At 48.0% G+C, this 25,041-nt stretch overlaps 1 protein-coding gene across 3 annotated transcripts in view; it reads left to right on the top strand.

The window, feature by feature from the left end:
* The window catches only part of SHISA6 (shisa family member 6), a 278,202-nt gene that overhangs the window by 124,773 nt on the left and 128,388 nt on the right, over positions 1-25,041 (top strand). Inside the window, exon 3 of one of the 3 annotated variants that reach the window (XM_059378937.1) lies at positions 4,196-4,291. The exons of the other annotated variants lie outside the window; for them this stretch is intronic. Coding sequence (XP_059234920.1) covers positions 4,196-4,291 — 96 coding nt within the window. The remainder of the gene's footprint in view (positions 1-4,195; positions 4,292-25,041) is intronic. 3 annotated transcript variants of the gene reach the window in all.

The raw sequence follows: 25,041 nt of genomic DNA, 5'->3' as shown, positions 1-25,041 counted from the left end.
GATGCTGGTGACAGTGAGAGAGCAGTGGCAAAATTAAGGGTCCAGAATGCACCCAGATGCTGCTTTACACAGTTGGGGTTCAGCAATTGGAGGCAGGTGTCCCTTTGCAGCCTGAACCCCACCTCATTCCTGGACGCGGCTGTATGTGTGCCCATACTGTGACCTGGGGAGGCAGAAGGGCATAGACTTAGGGTGGTGGCTGCCAGGTGGAAAAGGGCTGGTTCTTTGTGTTATGTCTAAAGAGTTCTCTGATACCCCTTGTTATCACACATCTGTCCAACTGTGGACTGCATGCATCACTGTGGCAGAAAAGAGACATCGACTCCCTCTGTTCACCCCATCCACCTGGTCAGGGCTTTGCTTTGACCGATCATTCTTCTCATTATGCTGCCCTTGCTCATGCGAGACCCTGCCTCGGGGGGAGGGGGTGGAGAACGTGCATCCTCCTGGACCTTGACCTCCTAGCATTGGCCCTGGATCCAGCTCAAGAGGGACCTGTCAGTTCTGACACAGTGGTTCTTAAAGGGTGGTCCTTGGACCTGTGGCCCTCAGCGGTGTCACCTGGGAACTTGTCAGACGTGGAACTTACCTCTGACCTAGGACATCAGGAACTGCAAGGCCCGGGCCCGGCCATCCTCAAGGGTGAGGACTTCAGCTCCTTCGGGAGCTGAAGCTGTCACCCTGCCTTCTCCCACTCAACGTCTCGGGCGACTGTCCCAAGTGTCCTCAAAGATGCCTTTGAAAAATGTTATGTGCTCCCTAGAGAGGTGGGTGCTCATTAACAGGAAGCTAGACTTGGTGTTCGTGCTTCCTTTTCATGTCATGGAACTCAATATTTTCCAAGCCAATCTGGACATAGAATTCTTTATTCCCACCACCTGCTCTTGGTCTTGACCCCTTGGCATATCTTACCTTTACTCAACTTAGAAACTTGGTGTTGAAGCTTGACCCACCAGGGCTCCAGCTTCTATGAACTTACTCACCACCAGGCCGACTGCTCCCAAGGTAGCATTTCTACTGGGTTCAACTGCCAGAGAAGAGTCACAACTACATTCTTGTGACCATTCAGACCATGGGGTGAGGTACGAAGATGGCAGCGCTTGGGAATTTTCTGCTGACTAGCTCCATGAACTTGGGGAACGTGACATTTTCACAAGGCTCTTGTGGGAAGTTCGTGGAGCCAGTGATGGGAGGGAAACTCAGTTCGAAGTGAGAGGAACTGAAAACTACCATTGGCTCAGTCATCTTCCCCTGGCTTCCATTTCTCCATCGGTAAATGGCGGCATTGTAATATAATAGACAACAAGCATATGCAGTTGTGATTAAAATTTTAAGATAATAGTACATGTGAAAAATCTCTGTTAAACTGCATTATGTTAGAAAATGTCCGCTACTATGATGTCCAAAAAAAAACCCCAAAACACACACACACACACACACACACAAAACCCAGCCAACCCTTAGGCTGTACATTCAGAGGCTCTGTGTCTCTGCCTGGCGCATAGTAGGTGAGCAGAAAACTGGTGTTGTTTGTGAAACAAAGCAGAGCCCTGAGGCACCAGGGCAATGCTCAGTCCCGAGGGACCTTGTTCCAGCTGACAGATAAGAATGATTTGTAAGTAGCACAGGCACTGTTTATTCTCCATCTTCCTCGGTATTGATTTGTTTATCAAAAATTTTATTTATAAAAGAGCACAAAAATAAACCAGCCCCAGTTCCGCAGGAAGGCTTGTGGGTTCTGAATTAATGAGGTCCGAATTTATGACAGTTCTGAACTGTGACTTCCTTCTCCTGCCTGGCCGTGGTTGGGAGTGGGGTGGGGAGGAAGTGACCACCTTACAGGGCAAGGGTCCCTCTCTCCCTGCGGCACACCCCTCCACACACCCCTTCCCCCAACCCCTTCATCCCTGATAAAGATGCTTTTCTCCAGGTGCTAGAGGCAGTTTCTGGAGCTCTGACATGGTTCGGGATCCGGGCAGATTCTGCTTAGCTCCAATAATTCTGTTGTGTCAAATTCTGGGTCGTGACCGCAGTATTTTATAGTCCGAGAGCTGCTCATGGAAGGCTGTGAGCCCTGAGGAATGAGTATCTCTTCCAGAGTGGAGGGCACGACAGAAATGATGGCAGAATTCTCTTGAGTTCCTCATGTGCTAGGACAAGAGTTTGGTCCCTGGACCAGACAGCAGCAGCATTACCAGTGACTAGATAGAAATGCAGAGTCTTGAGCCCTCGTCCCAGCTCTGGGAGTGGGCCCAGCAATCCGTTTTAACATGCCCTTCTGGTTTTTCTGATGCATACTCAGGTTTGAGGACTCTTCATGTGGGAGGAGGAAGGAACTGGGAGGGAAGAAAGGGAGCACTCTGGAGCCCAAAACTTACTAGATCGTGGGTGGTCCAACACCCCCGAGGGTCCAACAGATGTTCCTTGAACCCACCTGAATAAACTGAACCTAGGTTTTCTCTCCATTTACTCTAGGGCAATGGTTTTCTTTCCTGGTCGGCACATTAGAATCAGCTAGAGAGCTCCTTAGAAATAGCTCAGACCCCAATCAACAGAATCAGAATCCCCGGAGTTTCTCTGGACATGTGCATTTTTAAAAGCTTCTAGATGGTTCCAGCATGCACCTGTGTTTGAGATCTACCAATGTAGAGGATGCCTTGTTAAGAAAAGATGTGATTTGGGTTGTCTTTACATATACTATGCATTTTTTTATTAGCTGTTTATTTTACTTATTTATATTATAAAAAAAGACATACTAAAGGAAAAAAAAAACTTGTAAAATACAGAAGCGCTGAAAGGAGAGAAGAAATAAGACATGAGTTCTAGTTATCTGAAGGTGGTTGACAGTGTTTTCACTTGTAGTTGGATGGTGTTTTCTTTTAATTGTCTTTATTTATTTCTAATGCTCTGGTTTGACTTTATAGCATTGTGATCATACATAATACAGCATTTTCTGTCCACTTTTTTTTTTAAGAAGGAGTGGGGGTGGATGGGTGGGGGAGGGGGAGAGAGAGAATCTCAGCCAGTGTCCACATCCAGCACAGAGCCTGAAGCAGGGCTCAATCTCACAACCTTGAGATCGTGACCTGAGCTGAAACCAAGTGTCGGACACTCAGTTGACTGTGCCACAAGGGCAACCCGTTTTCTGTCCACTTTTTAACTTCACCTTCTTTCTGCATAATTTCCCACGCTTACGTCTAAGTAGTTTTCAGGGCGCTCTTGTAGCAACACAACAAAAATACGCTTTTCTCCATTTTCCTATGTCTGTGCCACAGGATGGCATTTACGGACTCCTTTTTCTTTACCACAGCTGTATTTCCAGAGCTTTGTGAAGTCCCATTTCGAATGTCAGAAGCAGAATATTACTCTCCTTCTCTTTGAATTTCTTCTCCCAAGGTCCTCGCCCATCCTCACCCTTCCCCAGACCAGCCCCGTGGGTAGACGGCTACATTAGGTGGAAAAAGAATAACATCTTATTATGGAAAGTCAGCAGGGGGAAGTAGTGAATATTTTGCCACTGTTTTGCAGATGCCATTCTCCCCGCCCCCGTCGGCTGAGTGGATCTCTCCTAAGCCACCAGGCTCTAGTTCCCTGAGATATGGTGGGACTCCTAAACAGGCACATAGAGGGGGCATCTCAACCAGATGGAGCCAGGCCTCCGTGCTCTGGAGAGAAAGAAAACAAATGAGTAAGGCAATATGGAAGAAGCTGGGACAACGGACAGGATGGGAGGGAGGGTCAAATATACCAATATTCTGTTGCGCTTGGTCAGAAATGCCAAAATCAAGCCCCGTGTATCCCTTTCCCTTCTGCTTTCTATGTATCCTTTCCAGAACTTTTGTCTTTGTTGTGCCAGTATATATATATATATATATATATATATATATACACACATACATATATATATAAATATGTATATCTACTTGATATATATACTTTTTATATACATACATATATATATATAAATATGTATATCTACTTGATATATATACTTTTTATATATACAGTGTATATATTTGTAACATATATGTGTTTATAAAATAATATATTTTTTTTCTTGACGGCTCTACCTCCTGCCTCAGCTGCTGATTTGCCACTGATGGCCTCACTCTGGCGGGATGAGTGGGAGTTCCAGCTCCTGCCTTACTTTTGCTGCTACGAGTCTTCCAGATAACTCTGCCCCGTCTTCTTGCAGGACATTATGGGAAGGATGCTTACCGAAGTGGAGGACCAGATCTCCATAACTTCATCTCCTCTGGATTTGTCACGTTAGGAAGAGGACACACGAAGGGTACAGTGGAAACCATTTTTTACTAAAACACACAGGTTGCCTAGGGAGCCCCGCTCTGAAACGCAAAGATGATGTAGAGCCCAGAGGCTGGCCGGAGACAGGGAAAAGCAAGGGGTGGTACCACGGCAGCCAGTCCTGGTGATGTACGTGGCTTCTGAGAGGTCACAGGTGGGATGTTAGAGGGTCTGTAGATGTGACAGAGACATGCCTCTTGCCCCCCAGCCCTGGCGAAGAGTGGGACCCAGAGGCCAGGGCCCCTGCGGGAGGGACCACAGGCAGCATGGTGGGAAACTCTACCAGCAGACGGGGCACCATTTGCAAAGGGTGTGTTCTCCTCTCGGCTCTTACCCCTTTTCCGTTTGAAAGCCACATTTTATAAACTGATGTCAATGCTCTGTACTCCGGGTTTCGGAACCAGCGCTCATGTTGGAGAGTTTCAGTGTCCTAAGTGTGTCTGTATAAACTCTCTACAGTGTGGACCCAAAGGTAGAGGTTACACAGACCTTGAAGCCTGAAGATGGCTTTTCTGCAGAGCTGCTTTGTGCCCTAGCTGACAGCTTGCCCAGCATCTGTGCGGGATGGGGAGGGGGGTGTGGAATCCTCGATTCTGTCTTTTGTTTAAACAGAGTCTTCCTAGTTTTGTGAGCATTCTGTCCTATCAAGAGGAACCAGATCCCCGACTCCTCTGTTTACCCTTCCTAACACCTGTGTATTGTTATAGACCAACTGTGAATTCTGTTGTAGGGATGCTCTAATCCCTGTCTGCCTCTGAATTACGTGTCTGTTTTCAGTGTGAGAGACCAAGGAACTTTGCAATTTTTTCTTACATTCCATGCCAACTACTTTTTAAATTCCCTATGTGATGTTTGTTCATCCTATAGAGAAAAAATATATATATATATACATATAATATCTGTATCTGTGTATGTATTTTCTGTTGTGTCTCTGTGTCTAAATAAAGTTTATTGAGGATACAGGTGGCATTTGTGGCTATGCGAAGTTGCAGAATCAAATTGGGACCAGAGGGGAGTTGGGCGACCCGGTGAACCCGCGAAAGACACAATCTTAGTCATCCCCATATGGCTCGAAGCTTAGGATGGCCCGCCCCCACGTCACGTGCTCTGCGACGATTATCTCGGGCTATGCAACAAATTACACAGACCTAAAATGTCGCATTTTAAAACAATACCAAACAAATGTATGATCTCGCATGGTTTCAGCAGGTCGGGAATTCGGGAGCAGCTGAGCTGAATGCTTCTGGGTTGGGGTCTCTCATGAGTTTCCAGTCAACATTGCAGCAAGGGCTGTGTCATCTGAAGGCTTGACTGTGGCGGAGGACCAGCTTCCAAGATCCTTGGCGCCTAGTGTGCTGGCTGTTGGCGGGAAGCCTTCGTTCCCCTCCCCCGCCCCCACAATGTTCTCTCCGTGAGCGACTTGGGTGTCCTCACAGCTTGGTGGTTGGGCTTCCCCAGAGTGGGCGATCCAAGGAAAAGAAAGAGAGAAGCCCAAGTGTCTTTTATGACCAAGCCTGTTGGCGACACACTGTCATTTGCTCCATATCTTACTGGTGACACGAGTCAGCTTTATTCCAGATGGGAGGTAGTTACACAAGGGCAGTAATGCCAGGTGCCAGGGATCCCTGGGGGCCATCTTGGAGATTGGCTACCCCACTCCTACAGCCCATGGGGCAGAGCAACAGATCTGAATTTTTGTAGCAAAACATGACAGCTCATACCAAGCCTTCTCAATCCCAGTAATTTCCCACCCTTGCCCCTACCCCGTGCAGGTGGTCCAACATGAAACCCCAGAGAGTTCCATCTAAAGAACTCCCTATGTAGATTATAACAGTGACAGCTTTGGGTTCATACAGTCATTCAACAAATATTTCACAAGGCCTGCCTGGCACTCAGCAATATTCAGAAGGAAACAAAATGGAATCTGCTTCTGTGAAACTCCTATTCCACTGAGGGGAAGCAGGCAAAATGAATTCTCGATGTTGGGTGCAAGGGGAAAACCTCTGGCAGGTATGAGGATGGGAATGCTCGGCTGGGAGCCGGCCTTGTCAGGAAGGGCAGACTGGATGAGGTGGTACTTGGGCAGAGACCCACATCCCAGGCAGAGGCAACAGGAGGACCACTCCGAGGTGGAAGCTTTCTTGTATTGCCAAGAAGTTGGAGGGGGCTAGTGTGAATGAATAAAGCAGGGTAGAAAAGGATGAGAAGTGGAGGACATGGGACCCGAACCAGAGGGGAGCCAGATCATGGATTTATCAGGCGGTGGACACTAGGCTGCTTCCAAAAGAACTAGATAGACCCTATCAGAGCAACATAAAGACAATTCTCTATCCCTACCCATCCTTTGGGTCACTGTCATCTGGGCAGCTCTACCCCACCATAGGTATGGGGTTTTGCTGTGGCTGCTGCTGAGTTCCCTGATGTTAGCTTGTCTGTGCCTCCTGCAGCCATCCTGAGTGTGCCTGGCCCGACCCCCAGCCCCCTCCACCAGACATCACCCTCACCAGGTCCTCTTTATCCTTCCCTTCCTCTCAAGGCCTCTGAAACCTCCTCTCTCCTCCAAGACTGTGCCTGGTGTGGCTTTTCCTCTTGAGATAATAACTAAAGTTCCATGAGCCGGGAGACTGGGGTTGGGGGAGGAGCTTTGGAAATGGGATTCTCCTTCTGATACCAGAATTCTTTCTCCCTGCACAGCCTGGAACCCTGGGAAAGGGCTCAGCTCCATCCTCCCTTCCTTCAGTGCAACCCAAGTTCAGCTCTGAGTGGTACCTAGAAGCAAGAGTGGCCCCCTGGAAATATGCCATGGGCAGGGCACCCCTCAGGGGCATCGAACATGGGGCCATTGCTCATTCTGTGTGTTTCATGCCTTTCCTTTTCCTTCTCTATTTGTTTCTTTCTGCTTTACCCGCCCTGCCTGTCGAGTACCTTTTCCTTTATTACCATTTTTTTCTCTTCTTCCTACATTGGCATTAGGACTTCTGGTGACTACCGCTTGGCCCCACCGTGATGCTCAGAACTGATGTGGGACCGGGTCCTGCTTTAGAAGGTCATACTATTGCCCTGCTAACCTGCATCCCTGATTTTCACATGTATTCCTAGAAGACTCTGACAATCTGAAAAATCACACTAACGGTCCCTGTTCTAGATGGTAGTGGCAACTTCTTCGGATACTGGGATGTAGCCAGTCCTGGCTGCCCTTTCAAAGGCCCCAGAGGCATCATGGGGAGATGTGCATCCTGGCTTTGGTGTTGGCTCGTGCGAATGCAGAGCTGGGGGTGTGGATGCTTTAGAATGAGATCCACGGTGCACAGGTAATTAAACCTTTCCAAGACAAACCCTAATAAACAAGGGGGTGTTTTTGGCTATTGGGATTGCAAAGGTGAGACTTTGAAAAAGCCAGAATTAAGAACTTTTTATAACTACCAAAGCCCCCAGTTCTATCTTTGTCCTGTCAGGAAACTCCATGTATTAGCCCAGGAAGCCATGTAGCCATGAGTCTGCCTTCAAGGGTAGGTGGAAGTCAAGGCCAAGGAAGATGTTGACCAGACTGACCATGAGTTTAAACCAAGGTCCCCCTACACCGTTTTCTCTATTCATTAGACAGGATTACCTACCCAGGCCCCCATGTAGGGCCCCAGAGTCGCCTTGAGGGAACCAGAGCATCTCCCAGGCTGCCACAGTGGAAACCCAGTGATAAAGCCTCCAATTTGCTGAGCATTTACTATGCACCAGCATTCCAACACATACCATCTTACTTTCACCTTTACAACGACCCTGTGGGAGAGCCCTCATCAGCCCCATTTTGCTACAAAAGGTCTTTAAAATAAGGGAATGGGAGAAGAGGACTGGACTGCAGGTACAGAAACCCTTTAGAGGGCTAACGTGATGCAGAGTAGGAATGAGGGCAGGACCCAGAAGGGAGTGCGATGTAAAGAGAGTTGTGTTTTCTTCTGCTTTAAGATGGGAGAAGCCCCAGTGTATTTGCTGGGTGGTAGGAATGGTCCAGCAGAGAAGGGGAAATTGATGACACAGGATGGGGCGGGGGTGGGGGTGGGGGGTTCAGAAGTGGTGTCCTCGATAGGCAGAGCTGATGGGATCCACCATGGAAATGGTGGATCTCCACCAGGAGCAAAACCCACCCAAGAAGTCCCCCACTGATGGAAGGCAGAGTACAGGGCCCCAAGTACATGCAGGTGGGTGTATGCCATCAGTGCTCAGTGATTTGGAGAAGCAAGGTCATCCTCTGTGAGTGAGGGAGAGGGTGGTCTTCCAACCCTGTTTGTCCCCAGTGTTCCAGTTTCAGCACAGGAAAGCCTGCCTCCTGAGCAGCCCCTCAGTCCCAGGCAAAAGGGTACACCTGGTCACCCTAATGAGAACTTATGAGCAGGTCCGGCCCTGTTGGCTTCAGAGCATCTTCCACACCCATCTGGGGCCCAGAGACTCACACCCAGGATGTTGCTGCCTGGGGCTGGCCTCTGCACAGCCAGGGATGCTCCTAGGCCTGAGAACTCCCCTGAGATCAGCCGGGAGATAGAGACGAGGCCAGAATGGAGGAACCTGCCGCCCTGGAGGACTGTTCCAGAGCCTGCAGACAGACCTCAAGGGGATGGATTGCCTCATTCTGTCTGAATGACGCTACCCAGAGACCAGGCTGGCTCTGGCCATCCCTGCTGCCCAGCCAGACTCTCCATGGGGTCTGAGGCAAAAGCCAAGGCAGGAGAGTCCGGGCTCCCTGCAGATGAACGAGGGGCATCTGAGGAGGTTGCTGAGATCAGAGCTGCATGTGACCATCCCGATCCTAGTTCAGGAGGCTCAGCAATGAGGGGCAGGGACAGCATCCCACCTGCTCCAGTCCCCAGATCGAAGGTTGAGGAGCAGCAATACAGAAGGAAAGGGCTGGGCTGCTGGCACCTGTCCCTTGAGCAGGGGACGAAGCCAGGGATGGGTCCTAACATGCAGAATGCCTATAGGTGTTAGCCAGTGATGAGTCCAGGTACATGTTCTACAAGGAATCAGGGTAGGGGAAAGTGAGGACCAGAGCCTTGAGGTCAGTGTGGTGGCTGAAATAGAGTGTAAGAGACGGCAGACTTCCGGGTCATGATGGGGTCCAAAGGATAACGTGGGAGTGGGTCTGAATAAAGGGGAGGAGCCAGTGAACACAGAGGTGAGGGTCTTGCTTCCACTTCCTCAGGCCCCTCACAACCATAAACAGCCCACCCTGGGGACTGCCATGGCTGTGGCACCCTGTGGAACCCTGTAGTACCCAGGGTTCGAGATGAGGTCTTCAACTTTAGAAAAGAAAGAAGGGGGCAGTAGCCTTTAGACCATCCTGTAGATTGTGGTGAGGGGACCCCCAAATCATCATGGTGAAAGAAATCTTCATTATTTTCCCACTCTGGAAGCCAGGGGAGTGAGTGGGCTTTCCCTAAGCCAAGGTGTTCCAAGGCTGGACTCTAGATAAAGCACAGAGCTCAGAAGGCATCTGGTCTCCATGGCAACGGAGAGCTGGGAAGTATAGCAAGAGACAGGGAAAGCTGGGTCTGGCTTGCCTGAGATTGGCCTCTGAGAAGCCCGGGCCACCTGGGAACATTCCTTCCCGTACTTTCTCTGTAGGGCAAGGTGGGCGGGAAGAAGTGGGAGCGGAGCAGGGAGGAGTTCTTGGTTCTGGGCTGAGGGCACCAGAGATCTGAGCTGTCTGCAGACCATTCTGCTCTGCGTCTCGGGGCAGCTGCCTTTGTTTACTCTCTACCTGTTCCTGTTCACTCCTGATACAGGGCTAATACTGAGAACTGGGCTTTGACTCTGTGTGCTCAGCCTTATTCGGCGGCATTTGTTAGAATAGCATCAACCTCGCCCAGTGGTTGATTGGCTCAAGCTGACTGTGTCAAAGTAAAGATGGATCTGCATGACCAGTGAATTCCATGCCCACCTGGTGAATCCATGGCTCAGAATTACTGCTGTTCAAACAAGAAGAGACCAAGGCAGAACGAAACCCAGTACCATACCTCAGGGGGTTCCCAACTGGATACTTCCATGTATGAGGTCATCCATTTTGCTTAAAAGCAGCTCTTCCACAGAGCCCCCTTTCCTACATGGGTCCTGCTGACAGGAACACCCGTGATCCCTCCCCATCTTGGGAAGGGGAGGAAAGGGCACTGTGTCCTTCCTCAGTCTTACTGAGGACCATCTTCAGCTAGGTTCATTTGGGTAGCAGTTAAACCTTGCAGATGGACCTTGGGGAGCATGGTGCCCACCAGAGCCAACTTCTTGAGGAGTCCAATGGCCCACTTCTAAGGTAGAACCACCCTCCTTGGCATTGGGAGACCCACTCGGAGGCATTGAGGGTGTCCATCTACAAACTGACCATCCTCTTAGGTTCTCCTTGTTCTAAGGGCAGCAGTTGGGTTGAAAGCAGACACTGATGGGTGTTGGGGCATCCAAGCCATCATTGAGCTCACGTTACCTTGGGAAATTATGGTGTTGAGAAAAAAATCCCCATTAATGCTTGCCTGCGGGCCTTCTACCATTGGCCCACGTGGGATGCTGGGATGGTCTGGTGGGACAGGCCGCTGAGCTGGTGTAAAGAGGGGAGAGGTTACACAACGCCAGGGGTTCAGGATGCACTGGGAAATTTCCATGGGAAATGCCAACTCACGTGTGGGGTCCTTCGGTGTTCTGCTCGGAAGAGCAGGATGTCCCGTAGTCTCCAGCAGCAAGGCAAGAGAGAGGTCTTGTTGGTACATTGAAACCAGGAAAACATCGCTCCTTAGCTAATGCCAGCCTGACTCCTTTTCCATTCAGGCAGGAAGGGAGGTTTCCCAAAGGAAACTTGGAGCACCCCAAATCTCCTTGAAGTCCCAACTGGGAGAGGATAGAGGATCAAGTTCTTGGGTTTTCCAAGAGACCGACATGCTCAGCCAGAGGTCTAGCAGCTCTGGGCCACGTTCTGCTTGCTTTCTACTTGCTTGCTGGTGCCAGATTGGAGTTTCCTCTTGCCATGACCCATGACCCACGTTGGCCCCAGGGGCAAGTTTGTGGCTGGTGCATTGTTTTCCTGGCACTGGTTTTAGCAATGATTGGTCATCCAACTTGGGAATCTCCCCTTCTCAGGAGCCAGCCCTTGGCGTTGGCTTTCCCTCATTCTCTGCTGCTCAATGCCAAGAGTCTCAGGAACCCTGAGAGTGAAGCTCTGGGGCTGTCAGGCCCAGGAAGGTGCTGGGAGTGCCATCATCCCTGCACCAGCGGGTGTCTGTGGCCAGGATTTCTCAGTGGCCCCGAAGTGGGACAGAAAACTGATGATCTCAGTTCTCAGGGGCCCTACCGCTCTCTGGAACATAACCATAGAATTCTGTGACTCAGCTTCTGTGCAGATGATGGATGTGGCAGGATAATGACCTGCCGGCCCTTCCTGCCTGGCGTCACAGGCCCATCCTCAGTCTTACTGACCTCCAGGTGGTGATGCAAACTTTCTTCCTTAAATAATGGTGGAAGAAGGAGTGTGGTGAGAAGAAGAAGGTCGCTGGGGTCAGACAGGCTCATTTAACTCCCGGCTCTCCCCCACGCCTACTAGCCCTGTGACCTTGACCTCTGTGACATTCATCTATAAAATAAGGTAATAGTGCTACCTGCCTCATGGGATGCTACGTGGAGATCCTATGAGATAACAGGCACCAGAGCACTGAGCTCAAGCAATGGGAGGTCTTCGTATGATCCGTGGCTTCAAATGCTGAAGAGTCTTACTCTCCAAGGGTTAAGGCTAAGGCTATGGGCACTGACATCTGCTAGGAGCTAGTTAGAAACACAGACTCTTGAACCTACTACACCTGCCTGTCAGCAAGACCTCCAGTGATTCCTAAGCACATAAAAGTCTGAGCAGCACCACCCTCAAGGAGGGTGTTCAAGTGCCTCAAGTTCAAGTGTTGTCCTCTTGAGGGTCTTCAAGGTCACTTCCATTTCTGAGACTCTTGTTGCCATGAAGCTTCCGCATAGGGGAAGCCAGGGTGTCCTGCAGCTGGGGAGGGAGAGAATTCCTCTCTAAGGGGAATTCCTGAGCTCTGGACGGTGATGCAAAAAGACGTCCTAAGATTTGAGCAACCTGTCCCACATATCAGAATCATGGGGCTTTGTCTATCTCCATGAAACTTAATTATGCGTTGAGCAAAGACGAGTAAAATAGTGCCTGGCTTCCACAATTACCATCCCTGTCAAACACAAGGGAAGTGCCGTGAAACATATCCCAAGGAGAGTGTGGGGGAGAGGAGACTGAAGGGAGGAAAACCTTTTCTCTGAGTGGAGGAGTCCTAAATGGGCTTCTACAGGAGATGGGAGTTGGAATGGTCCTTGCGGGGCAGGAAGGATGTGACAAGCCAAGAGTGGGGCAGGGTTGGCATTGCAGGTAGGGGATAAAGGCACAGAGATGGAAACACCAATGTGACAGGGCATACGACCCCTTTTACGGGGTATGAGGAAGTGATTGGGGGCCCTGGGATGCCAGTGTGGGGGGGGGCAGCTGGAAATGACCTTCGAAAGGTGGCTTGGAGGCAGTGTCCTAAATCCTGCCAGGACCAAGGGGAGCAAAACACAGGCTGAGGTCTGAATTCCAGCCAGGTATCACCGCCCGTCTTCTTCTGTTGCGTTCTACTCTTCTGCCTTTAAGAATAAAACTTAAGCAAGGGACACCTGGGAAGCTCAGTCAGTGAAGCATCCGACTCTTGATTTTGGCTCAGGTCACGATCTTAGGGTTGTGGGATCAAGCCCCGCATCGGGCTCCGTGCTCAGCATGGAGTCTGCTTGAGATTCTCATAGTCTGCCTCTCCTCTCACTCATGGGCTCTCTCTCTCAAATAAATAAATAAAACCTTGCTTAATAAATTAAGCAAAACCACAGCGTACCAAGCAGGCCCCTGTGTGAGGCAGTCTCCCTGGGCAGAAATGGGCATGACAAAGTTAGGGTCAACTCCCTGCCTCTATTTCCCCCACAGCCAGTGTCCGCCCTGCATGTCCATCACGGAGCACTGGACTGCAGAGCTGAGTCTCCATGGGGCACTCATGGAGCCAGTGCCCCATGGAGACTCCACTACCCCCACATCCATGGGTTTTCTGACTTACAGTCTGGAAAGTCTCCCCATGTCAGGCCTGTTTCCTTGAGGAAGCCGGGGCCTGGAAGGTTTGTAAGGTCCCTTGTTCTCCAATACCTTGGGGTCATCTCAGGAGGAGACACCTCCTGATGTGAACTACGGCAAGGAGTCAGGCACCCAGCCTCCTCCCACCGGAGACCTTTGACTTGGAATGTCCCCAAATATTTCCAGAGTGGCCTAGTCCCCTGCCCACGCTCTGTGGTACCTGAAGGAAGATGTGCCTCAGGCTAGAAGAGGGTGATCTCCCACCCCCCACCCCGAGGTTCACATTAGATGGTTCACGGTTCATACCTGAAGGTCTTTCCAGCAGTGTGTGCATGAGCAGTTGGGCTCACAGGGACCAAGATCTTGTAAAGGATTCATTCCTTGAATAGGATGGATGTCAGACGCTTGCTCTCATCATCCGCTTTCCAGTGAATCTTTCCACTTTTGCCCTGGGAGAGTCATTCTGCATAATGGTTCTGGTTTTTCTGCTGGGGGCACTTGAACCCGGATGCCCAAGCATTGTGTCCATTCAACAGGAATATGGACACTAGCTGCGCCCTGATTGAATCGGGGCAGATTCAACAGAAACCTAACATTGGTGCAGGTGAAGGCGAGGAGCCCCCAGCTGATGGCCCCCCTGGCGCCTCGTGGGCTCAAGTAGAGCCTGGCAAGCTGTCCTTGGGACCTCTCCTGCCTCACCACTGCCATCCATGTGCACTTCCACTCCATTCCACTCTGGCCTCGTGACCTTGCTCACTCTGGTCTCCTGACCTTGCTTACTGCTTGAGCCCTTCTTTTCTCTTTTTTAAGGTTTTACTTATTTTGAGAGAGCGAGAGAGCGCTCGAGCTGGGGGAGGGGCAGAGGGAGAAGGAGCATCTGAAGCAGACTCTGCAGGCAGCGAGGAGGAGCCCCATGTGGGGCTCGATCCCACAAAAGGGGAGATCACGACCTGAGCCAAAATCAGAAGTTGGGTGCTTCACCAACTGAGCCCCCCAGGGGCCCCCGTGTGCTCCCTTCTTATCCCAGCGCCCCAGTCCAAGACTCCCTCCCTCCCCATTTAGATCTCTCAAAAGCCTCTCAGATGGCGTTCCATGCTTGCCCCCCACACCTCGTCCTCTGCTGAGCAGCCAGACTGATCTTATTCTAACCTCATTTAATCCTAAATATACCTAACCGCACCTGACGCTTAGACCTCTTGTCGCTCTTTGCTTTATAAAAGCTCAAAGGCTCTCTCCTGGAACCAGAGTCTTAAATATTCACCCACACGCGTCAGAACGGCACTTGTGTGTCATAAAAACATTGAGTTCAGGGCCGCCTGGGTGGCTCAGTCTGTGGAGCGTCTGACTCGTGGTTTCGGCTCCGGCCGGGATCTCAGGGTCGTGGGATGGAGCCCAGCATTGGGCTCCGCGACGGGCGTGGAGCCTGCTGGAGATTCTCTTTTTCCCTCTTCCTCTGCCCACTCCTACTTGCTCCTTCTCTAAATAAATAAATAAACAAACAAACAAACAAATAAATAAATAAATCCTGAGTTCAAAACTATTAAATGGCGATGGCATATCCTCTTCCTTCTTTTCTCTGTGCCTCTGTTGACAGCGTGACTCGGGAGCAAAGCAAGCAGGGAGGCATGCAAGGCCAAGAAAGTGCCCAGAGCGTTTCTGGGCACTGCCGTTCACTGCACTCCCATCAATACTGGACTCCTGCCTATTCTTCCCACTCTAGGGCCTTTGCACAGTCTGTTTTTCCTGTCTGGGAAGTCCTTCCCCTATGGTCCTTTATCACCCCAACCTACTCCTGGTTCTGGTCTTGGCTTGACTCTCCCTTCTACAAGTTAGTCTTCTTGGCCTTCACATGGACCCAGACCTTCCATTATATTTTCCAAGTTCACCCTTTGCGTTTCCTTTCCCAATACTCTTCAGTTACCTTTAATTTGCATGATTCCTTGCCTGATACCTGTCTTTGCCACTAACCACGCGAGGAGGCACCACGCCTGGAGATGTCTACGGTGTGTTCCCCATGCCTCACACATGTACTTGATGTTCAGTGGATATTGTGAATGAATGAATAAATGGATGGATGGACGGACGGATGGATGGATGGATGGATGGACGGATGGATGGATGGATGAATTGAAATTACACTAAACTGAAGTCAAGAGACCTGAGTTGTTACAGGTGAATGTGCTCCTATGAAAATTCCTTCACTTCTCTGTTTCTGCATCTTTCTACCTGTAAACATTTCTACAGTATGCCTTCTAGTCCTGATGTTCTGGGACCCGTGTGTGTGTGGGCTCAAACACAAGGTGGGCAGTTTCTTATGACCCAAGTCCTCTCCAGAGCTGTTCTCTAACCCCTGTACCTCTGTGAACATTGATACCTCTTCATTTTTTCTGTATCACAGTACTCTTTACAACTGCAATCATAGACATTTTGTTTTTATTGTTTTAAAAAGATTTCATTTATTTATTTGAGAGAGAGCACAGAGGGAGAGGGAAGGGGAGACACAGACACCCCAGAGAGCCCAATGTGGGGCTCTATCCCAGGACCCTGAGATTGTGACCTGAGCCAAAGGCAGACACTTAACAGAGTAAGCCTCCCAGGTACCCCTATATAGGTTTTTAAAAGTATTTGGGAGTAAATTGAAGATATGATGTCCCTTACTCTTCGTACTTAAGTACGTAATTCCTAAAATCAAAACATTCTCTGACATATCCATGGTATGACTATCAAAACAGAAGATTAACATTGATGGAAGACCATTACCTAGTCTATACCTTATATTTCAAAGCATCACTAACGTCCTTTGCAACAAAAGAAAAACATTTTTCCTGGTCCAGCATCAGATGTTACCAGGTTTATTTCTAAGTCGTTGAACCCCTTGGTCTCTGTTTGTAACTGGGGTTTCTCTACCTTCACAATCTCTGCCTGGCTATATTCGTGGACATGAAGGCTATATTCTCTGCCTGGCTATATTCGTGGACATGAAGGCCATTGATTTTGTGTGTTAAATATATATTCTGCTACCTTAGTGATTTATTGCATTGTTTATTTTTGTCGTTAGCATTCCAGTTACATGATCCTATCATATGCAGACAGAGGTAATATTGCTTCTCCTTTACCCTTATGCCTCTGACTGATTCATCTTGTCTGACCGTATTGGCTTAGTATCACTGGTACAGTGTTGAGTACTAAGGGGGATCCAAGGCATCCTTGCTTTGTTTCAATGTTAGAGAAAATGCTGTAGAGCTTTCCCATTAAGATACTGTCTTCGGGACCAAGATAGTTAAGGAGAAGATGGATGGTTGCATAGATAGATCCTTGATTCAGATTGATTCATGTTAAAAGTCCCCCTCAATTCCTGGGGTGACCGGGTGGCTCAGTTGGTTGAGAGTCTGACTCTGAGTTTCAGCTCAGGTCGTGACCTCAGGGTCCTGGGATTGAGCCCCGAGTCAGCCTCTGCACTCAGCACAGAGTCTGCTTGGGGATTCTCTCCCTCTGCACCCCCCCCCCAAATCATAAGCTCTCTAAAATAAATAAATAAATCTTTTAAAAGAAGTATCCCTCAGGGCATCTGGGTCACTCAGTTGATTAAGTGTTTGCCTTTGGCTCAGGTCATGATCTTAGGGTCTTGGGGTCGAGCCCCACATCAGGCTCCCTGCTCAATGGGGAGTCTGCTTCCCGCTCTATCCCTCCCTGCTACCGACTAATGCTTGCCCTTTCTTTCTCCCTCTGAAATAAAATCTTTAAAAAAATTAAAGTGTCCCTTGATATCCTTTCCTTGTTTTATTTTGTTTTGTTTTTAATCAAGAATGGGTATCAAATTTTGCCCAAGGCATTTTCATCATTTATGGAAATATAATCTAAAGTTACTTCCCTGATCTATTAATATGGTATATAATATTAATGGATATTCCAACATTGACTCAATCTTGCATTCCTATAATAAATCCCACTTTGGTCATGTATTATTTTCTTAATATGATATTGGTTCTGTTTGTTAATTTTTCATTTTGTATTTTTATATAATTAGTCATGAATGATACTGGTTTGTACTTTTCTTTCTTGTACTGTCTTTATGTGTCTTTTTAGTATCAATGTTACTAAAGTAAATATCACTGGCTTTATTCAAGGAATTGGGACTTTTCTCTCCCTTTCAGTGCTGTGGAGCTATGTGTACAGCATTAGGACTCTGTGGTCTTTGAAGATTTGAAATAATTACCCTATAAAACCATCAGGACCTAATGCTTCTAAGGGTAGTTTATTAGTTACTTTTCCTACAAGGTATGTATTTTTTCCTATTTAATTTATTTTGAAAATTTTGGTATTTGAGTTGGTTATTATGTGAGGTTCTTTTAGTTTTCAAGTTTTGGTTGTTGCTAGTAGTTACCTTTGTACCTACTGTTCAATGCTTCTTACTCCCATGTGTTTAAATGTAAACCTTTTCATTTAGTTTATTAGTTTTATTAATTTTTTAATGATATCCCTTAACTTATGCGTTTTGCCTACACAACAGTCAGTATGTTTATTTTACTTTCTTCTCCCAATTTCTACTTTCTACCATACAGCGTTTGTACCTTAGTCATGTACCTTTCTTAGCCTGCTGGGATTTAACCTTTTAGACTGACAGTGGTCAGTCTCTCTCTTTCTTCCTCCTTCCTCATGACCATTATTTTTCCTCTGATGTTTGTCCAGTCATCTCTTGGTTGGATGAAGTTTATTTTCCAGTAGATTTCCTAAGCAGAGCTCATAAAAACAGAATTCCCTAAGTTCTTATACTTGAAACTTGTTCGGTAGCCTTGATGCTTGAAGAAAAGTTTGACTGGTTGTAGAATTCCAGGTTCCCGCTTTCTTTCCTTGAGTTTTTGAAGACACTGTTCTGTTGTTGCCTTTGTAAACTATTGCAGATTATTTTTTGAGAACTCAAATGATGGTTTGATTCTTCTGACTTTGTAAGTTATTTGATCTTTTTGCTTGAGAGCCTTGAGCATTTTTTTTCCTTTATCTTTGAAGCCTGTTAGTTTTACCTTGGCACTGGAGATGATCATTCTAAGAACATTTCCTGGGTACCTTTCAGCTCTTAAAGTATGTATCATCAGATTTTCTTTTAATTTAAAGAAAGTCTTGCTGAATTATGTTTTTATATATTAGTTTTCTTGCCCAGTTTTGTCTTTCTTCGTAAGGGGACCTAATTATAGGTGTTTCCTTCCCTTATTTCTAATTCCCATTGCTTCTATTGGTTCATTTCTTTGTCATGGCTGCATTTTTGCCTTTCCTCAGTGCCTTTGCTGAGGTTTATTTACACTCTGTTCCCTCTTATGCATCTTGTACTTTAGTCAATTTGTCTTTTTCTTCCATCCCTTTCCAGAGTTCAGTAAATTCTCTTTCATTTTTTCCTGTTTATTTTCAGTGTTTGAATTGCACTTTAAAGGTATTTTTTTAATAACTACAAATGGGTACTAAGGCTGCTTAATTCATTTCAGAATGTTGTGCTCAGTCTCTTCTTCATGGTCACTTTTATGTGGAGCTGGAAGAAAATTATTAGCTGTAGAGGTGTTTGGATTCTTTGTTCAGTTTTTCAAGATTTTTATGTATTTATTCATATCTTCTCTCCATTTTTTTTTGGGGGGGGTATGAGGCAGTGTAGAGGATTCCTATTTCAATGGTAGCCTTTTCTAGTAATGTAGAGAGTACAATTTCTCTAATTGGCATTATTATTATTGAGAGTTTAATCCTCCTTTGTCTGACTGGATCCCATTCCCCATCCCTGGGATTCTAGCAAATCTCCAAAGAGCCTCTCTCTCTTCCTTTTGACTTTCTTCTTGTCCAGAAACAATGCTACAGAGGGCCACCATATTGATTTGCCTGTAGTTAGTACTCTGACTTATCAGGGAGCTTTTCAGTGGTTTTCATACCTAGAGTGAACTTTTATTCCAACAGGAGTCTTAGATCTACATCTAGAATTACAAAATTGCTGCAACCTCCCCTCTTCTCTCTTCCACTTTTTATTCCAGACTGTTTTTGTTCACCATAGGGCTTATAGCAGGAGTGGAAAGACAACTTTCTGAGATTTGTTATATATATATATATTTTTAATTAAAGGTCATTTAATATCTCAGCCTCTTCTGTTTTCTGGGTATGCTGGGCATGTAACTAGAAATAACAGGGCTGGAATTAAAGCCAGGACTGTGTGATTGTAAAGTTTTTACTTGTGTTCTACAACAGAGAGATAGACCAGGGTCATGGGATGTACAGGTGCATGGAGAAAGCTACACATGTGAGCCGTGTCTTTCTTGATCAGCCACAGTCCACAGCCTCCTCTGTAATGTGGTAGTCATTCCCTCCTTTTGCTTCTGACTATGGGAAACCCTACATGCTGATTATTAATTCTACCAACTGCATATAGGACTAAATATTCTGTCATTGAGAGCTCTGGAATTATGTTATCACCCCCTTCCTCATTTTACTAGAGTGGCAGATCCAGGAGAACAGAAATCAGAACTTTTTTTGTTTGTTTGTTTAAGATTTCTTTGAGAGAGAGCATGTGCATGCAACATGAATGAAGGGGAAGGGCAGAGAGAGAGGAAGAGAGAGAATCTTGAGTAGAATCTGTACTGTACACAGACCCACACATGGGGCTCGATCTCAGGACCCTGAGATCATGACCTGAGTTGAAACCAAGAATTGAATGCCCAAAAGACTGAGCCACCCAGGCAGCCCAGAATCAGAACAACTTCCACGGCGACACTGGGCCATGTGGAAGGTGAGAGATTTTAGCCAATGATGATGCAACTCTCAGGCAAAGAACTAGCTTAAACTCTGCTGGCAGTGTTCCCCAGTACAAAATAATTCTCAGGTCTAAGGACTTCTCTTAGGTTCCATTCCTCCTTTTTTTCCTTTTCTCTAGAATCTGATGCTATGGACTTCCCACTCACTTAAAAATCGTCTTTCATGACACTAGACTACAGCTTCTTTTGAATGGGCCTTCTTTGCTTCCTCTTCTGTTTATAATTCCCTTCCCTTACCCCACGAACCTGCACACTTTCCAAGCTCTGGGCTAACCCTTTATTCTTCTCTTTCTTAAAACTTTCCCTTAGAGGATGTACTTACTTGCATGACTCTTGGCATTATCCCTAGTTAAATATCCCAAGACCTGTCTCTCTTGCCTCTCTTGGCTTTTGGGTGCACTTTACTGATGAAAGCCTTTTCGTAGACATATGACCCTAGAAGTGGGGAAGGGAGAGACTTGTTTGCATTTTCTGCCATTTCTTCAAAGTCAGCACATCCTAAGGAGAACTGCGTCTTTCCTCCAAAACCAACTATTTTTTATGAAATTTCATGGATGTCACTTTCTCTTAGTTGCCCAAACTGGTAACCTGCGCATCACTTTTCCTTGATGACAATTCATTCATTTATTTTAGAGATACAGAGAGAGAACACGTGCAAGAGAGAGAGAGAGCACACACACAAGTTGGGGGAGGGGCATCAGGAGAGAATCTTCAAGCAGACTCCCTGCTGAGTGTGGAGCCTGATGTGGGGTTTGATCTCACAACCCATGAGACCATGACCTGTTTTCCTCAGTTCAAACCTTGCCTGGTATACTTAATCTTTCCCTAAATGTACAGTGTTTATTTTGTCTCCACAAAACCTAAATGTTTGTTTTCCCACCTTTTCAGTCATTTTAATGCCTACTCATCCTTGATGACTTTACACCAAGCTTGCTTTCTTCCACACACTTTAACCTCCAAGAGATTTTCCAGTGTCCAAGCTCAGGCAGCTCTTCCTAGATATCTGTAACCTGAAAAGTCATGTTTCTCCCCATATGGACTGATGAGGTAGAATATGGACAGGGAATCCACAACAAGCACTGCCATTCAGAAAAGGGAGGAAAGAGGGGCACTTGGAAGGCACTGGTCCTTAACAATTTTGAAACCTGTCTGAGCAGACTCTGTGAGCACAGGGCCCCTGATGTGGGCCGGGGCTGTGCAAGTCACATGGGTGTGCCAAGCACCAGGATGGAAGGAGAACCAGGTCTGTGAGTAGACAGTATGGAGTATGTCACTTCTGGGCGGAACTCTCAGGGGCCGAGGTAGGCCTCAGTAAGGGAACACGTGGTGTCAATGGGACGGTGCAGGTTCTTCCCTTGGGTCAAGGTCACACAAGCATTTGGAGTCCTGGTAGCTGCACCCTGTGGAGGGAATCATAGCCTCACAGCCTCCTAACATTGACCTTGGAGCCCTGAAATGTCTTCCTCATAGAGAGGAAGGGTTGCAAGAGAGCTCCCGCCATGCGGTTTGGGGGTCCCCGAGAGGGAGCGCCCCGAGAGCCCACACTTCTGGGTGGACATATTAATGCAACTAAGGCTTCATAAAGCACTCTACCTAAAATTCACTCTCCCTGGAATCACTCAGGTAGAGAACAATCACTCCCAAGAATAAGGTTTGCTTGGAGAAAGTTCAGGAGCGGTTAGGGAACAGAGTAGGGTCCATGCATGTGTCTGTACCCTTTATCTCTTCCTGTGGGCACAGGCACTTCTCAGGAGCCCCTGGGAAGCATAAAGTGCCAAGAATCTGATTGGAACACTTTTCAGACAACTGGCAGGTCTGGAGGCTTGTTTTAGAAGTTCCGTAAGGGAGACCGCCAAGACTGCTGTCCCAGGTACTGACGAGATGGATTCTCAGGAGAGAGGTTGGAGACTCCCCGGGACCCCCTGTCCATGCCAGGCAGATCTGGAGATGCCCAGGCAGAGTGGGCTTGCCTGAGCGGAGACTGCAGTTTGGGTGGGTGTAGGCGTGGAGTGTCTGCGACAGGTGCTGGGGCCCAGCCAGCCTCTTCTCCGCTTGGACTAATTGGTTTCTCTTTCATTTTATGGAACTTGACAGCATTGGTTGTGGCTTTTCATGGTTGACTGCCCACGGTAGTACCTAATTACAGAGGAGATTTTTTTTTAAAGCAACAATGAACACGTTTTCTAAATATGTTCCCAGTCCATTCCCTCCCTGGGTAATCGGACCCTGAGAGAAAGCAGGGCGGGGTTGGTGTTCCCAGAGGCCTCCTGTCAGCCAGTCCCAGGCAGGTCCCACCGGGGCCACTCAGGAGCACAGTTCCCCAGGAACTCCAAGGCAGGGTTGGTAGGGAGGGTGCCCGAGACCCCAAGGTCAGACCCCAGTCCCATGAGCCTCTCACCCGTGCTTTCTTCGTGATGACTGAGGTGCCCCTCGAGAGCTAGGTAGGAAATTATACACTTCAGACGAAGAAGCGAGGTGTTCTGTCAAAAGAAAAATAAAAATATCGAGCGGCTTCTGGGGAGATCAAAGCCAGACTCAGTCGAAAGCTCCTGGCATAGGTGATTCTGAGACTCTTTTCTTTGTTCTTTTGGAGAAAAGGGTAGTTGCACTCGGAGCAGCATACTTACTCATCTGCCTGGTTGTTCTGTATTCATTCCGTGCATTTCATCCCATGCTAGACTGGGGAAGCGTCTTTGCCCGAGGGTGCCCGGGCAAGGAGAGGCACCAGGGGATCTGGAGCAGGGTCCCAAACTGGCCCCCTGAAACCCAGAAGGAGGATAGAGACCATCCAGAGACTTCATGCCTCTGTATCCCCAACACCCCGCTGGGTCAGACTCCACAGTCCTTCCAGCTGCCTCTCAGCAGAGGAAGAGGAAAGAAGATGCCCGTGGTTAGCTAGCGAGGCTATTTCCTTATGTCTGGCTGCCACCTCCATCTGCCCTCTCCCTGCTCAGGAAGGCCTGGAAATCTCTACCAATTACAAGCTGCACACCAGACGCAGAAGGGGGTCAGTGTGAGGCATGAATCACAGGGACTTCTCAACTGGAGAGATGTGCTCATAACCACCGAAGGATGCTCAAGGACACACCATAATGCCCTGTTGCACTGGGCGTGTGCGTGCACACACACACACACACACACACACACACACATACATGCATGGACTCACACAAGGAGATTTAAACTCTTTGCCCCTTATCTATCCTTTCTGGAGACTCACATGGAAATTGTGTGTCACTTCACGCCACCAGAGTGACCTCACCTTCGGGCTCATGTTTAATCTCCATCTGTTCCTAAGGCCATGAGAAGGTGCTATGCAGGCCTCCCACGAAATCCCAGGGTCACATAATGCTCTCCTTCTCAGTGTAGGACAAGGGGGGAGCATCTGCCTCCCTCCCCCACTTCCCACACAGAGCAGAGAAATACTGCCCAGATCTCTCCATCATGGGCCCTCTTCTTCTGACTTGGCCTGCATGTTAGTACAGTGGTTTTTAACTCCAGCTGCTTGTCAGGTTCATCAAAACTTTAAAAAAAAAAAAAAAAAAAAAGGATGCATAGCTCTGATGGGTGCATATCAGACTCTCAAGGTCATTGAATCACACCCCAAACCCAGGCCCCGAGGATGTGGTTAAGATACGGATTATGATCCCGTATACCTGCCGACGAGTGGGCCTGTGACTCAGCATTTCTGGCAAGTCCCCTGGGTGGCTGCTGGCTCGGAGACAAACTGAAAGAGTCCAAATTAGGGAGTTAGGGTTCTCAACATGGAGTACAACCTCTGGGGAGCTTTTAAATATCCTCTCATCCAGGCTGACCCCCGACCGACCAATTCATAGTTTCTGGGACTGATACCCATCCATCAGTATTTTGTACATCTTCCCATTACGCAGCCCTGGTTGAGAACGCCTGGTCCAGGAGCTGTTTCCTACAGGGCGGGGTCGGGGGGGGTGTCTGTGTTCAGCTGCTTAGCTGCCTTCCCAGCCACGGACCGGCTACCTATTCTCCAAAATCCATTTTCCAACCAGCTGGGCACTGCATATTTTTTTTTTTTTCCAGACGGCTAGACAATACATATTATCATCACAGAAGAGCTCGTCGAAACATCTCCCTCTCTACAGATAACCAACAACACTATTAGCCAAGATCGTGGATCGGGTACATTCTCTTTACACAGAAAATTAATTCTCAATTGTCAGCAAATGCTCTCTTGGCTTTGCTCCCTCTCCTGGAGAAGTTGCCCTTGTACAGTTACACAACCCCATAGCCGTGTGGTGTGTAGACACGCCACATGCCTGGGATGAGCCTCTTCAACAATCCCTCCATTTTTGACTTGGCACCATTTTCGACCTCTTGGTCCTTACTTTTTTTTTTTTTTTTAAGATTTTATTTATTTATTTGACAGAGAGAGATCACAAGTAGATGGGGAGGCAGGCAGAGAGAGAGAGACAGAGAGAGAAGCAGGCTTCCTGCTGAGCAGAGAGCCCGATGCAGGACTCGATCCCAGGACCCTGAGACCATGACCTGAGCTAAAGGCAGCGGCTTTAACCCACTGAGCCACCCTCTCTTGGTCCTTCCTTAAGAACCCTGAGGATTGAGGATCTTGCTTCCCTATATCTTCCGCCTTCTTCGGTATCATCTGTGTTTCTGAACTTCTGTTCCCAGCGTTGTTCATGAGGCCTTTGCCCACCTTGTTGGCCTGGCAGGTTCCCACCTGTCTTTCAGCTCTTGCTATCTGGGCTTTGGGAGGACCGCATCTCCCCAGACCAAGACAGGCACTGCCATTCTAAGCACCGATGTGTGCTCTCCCAGCAGTCCCTGAGCTGTCTGTTCCAA

Source organism: Mustela nigripes, chromosome 16 (genome assembly GCF_022355385.1).
Source record: "Mustela nigripes isolate SB6536 chromosome 16, MUSNIG.SB6536, whole genome shotgun sequence".
Lineage (NCBI taxonomy): Eukaryota > Metazoa > Chordata > Mammalia > Carnivora > Mustelidae > Mustela > Mustela nigripes.
Note: the sequence above shows the minus strand (reverse complement) of the source record. Positions and strands in the feature narration are given on the sequence as shown.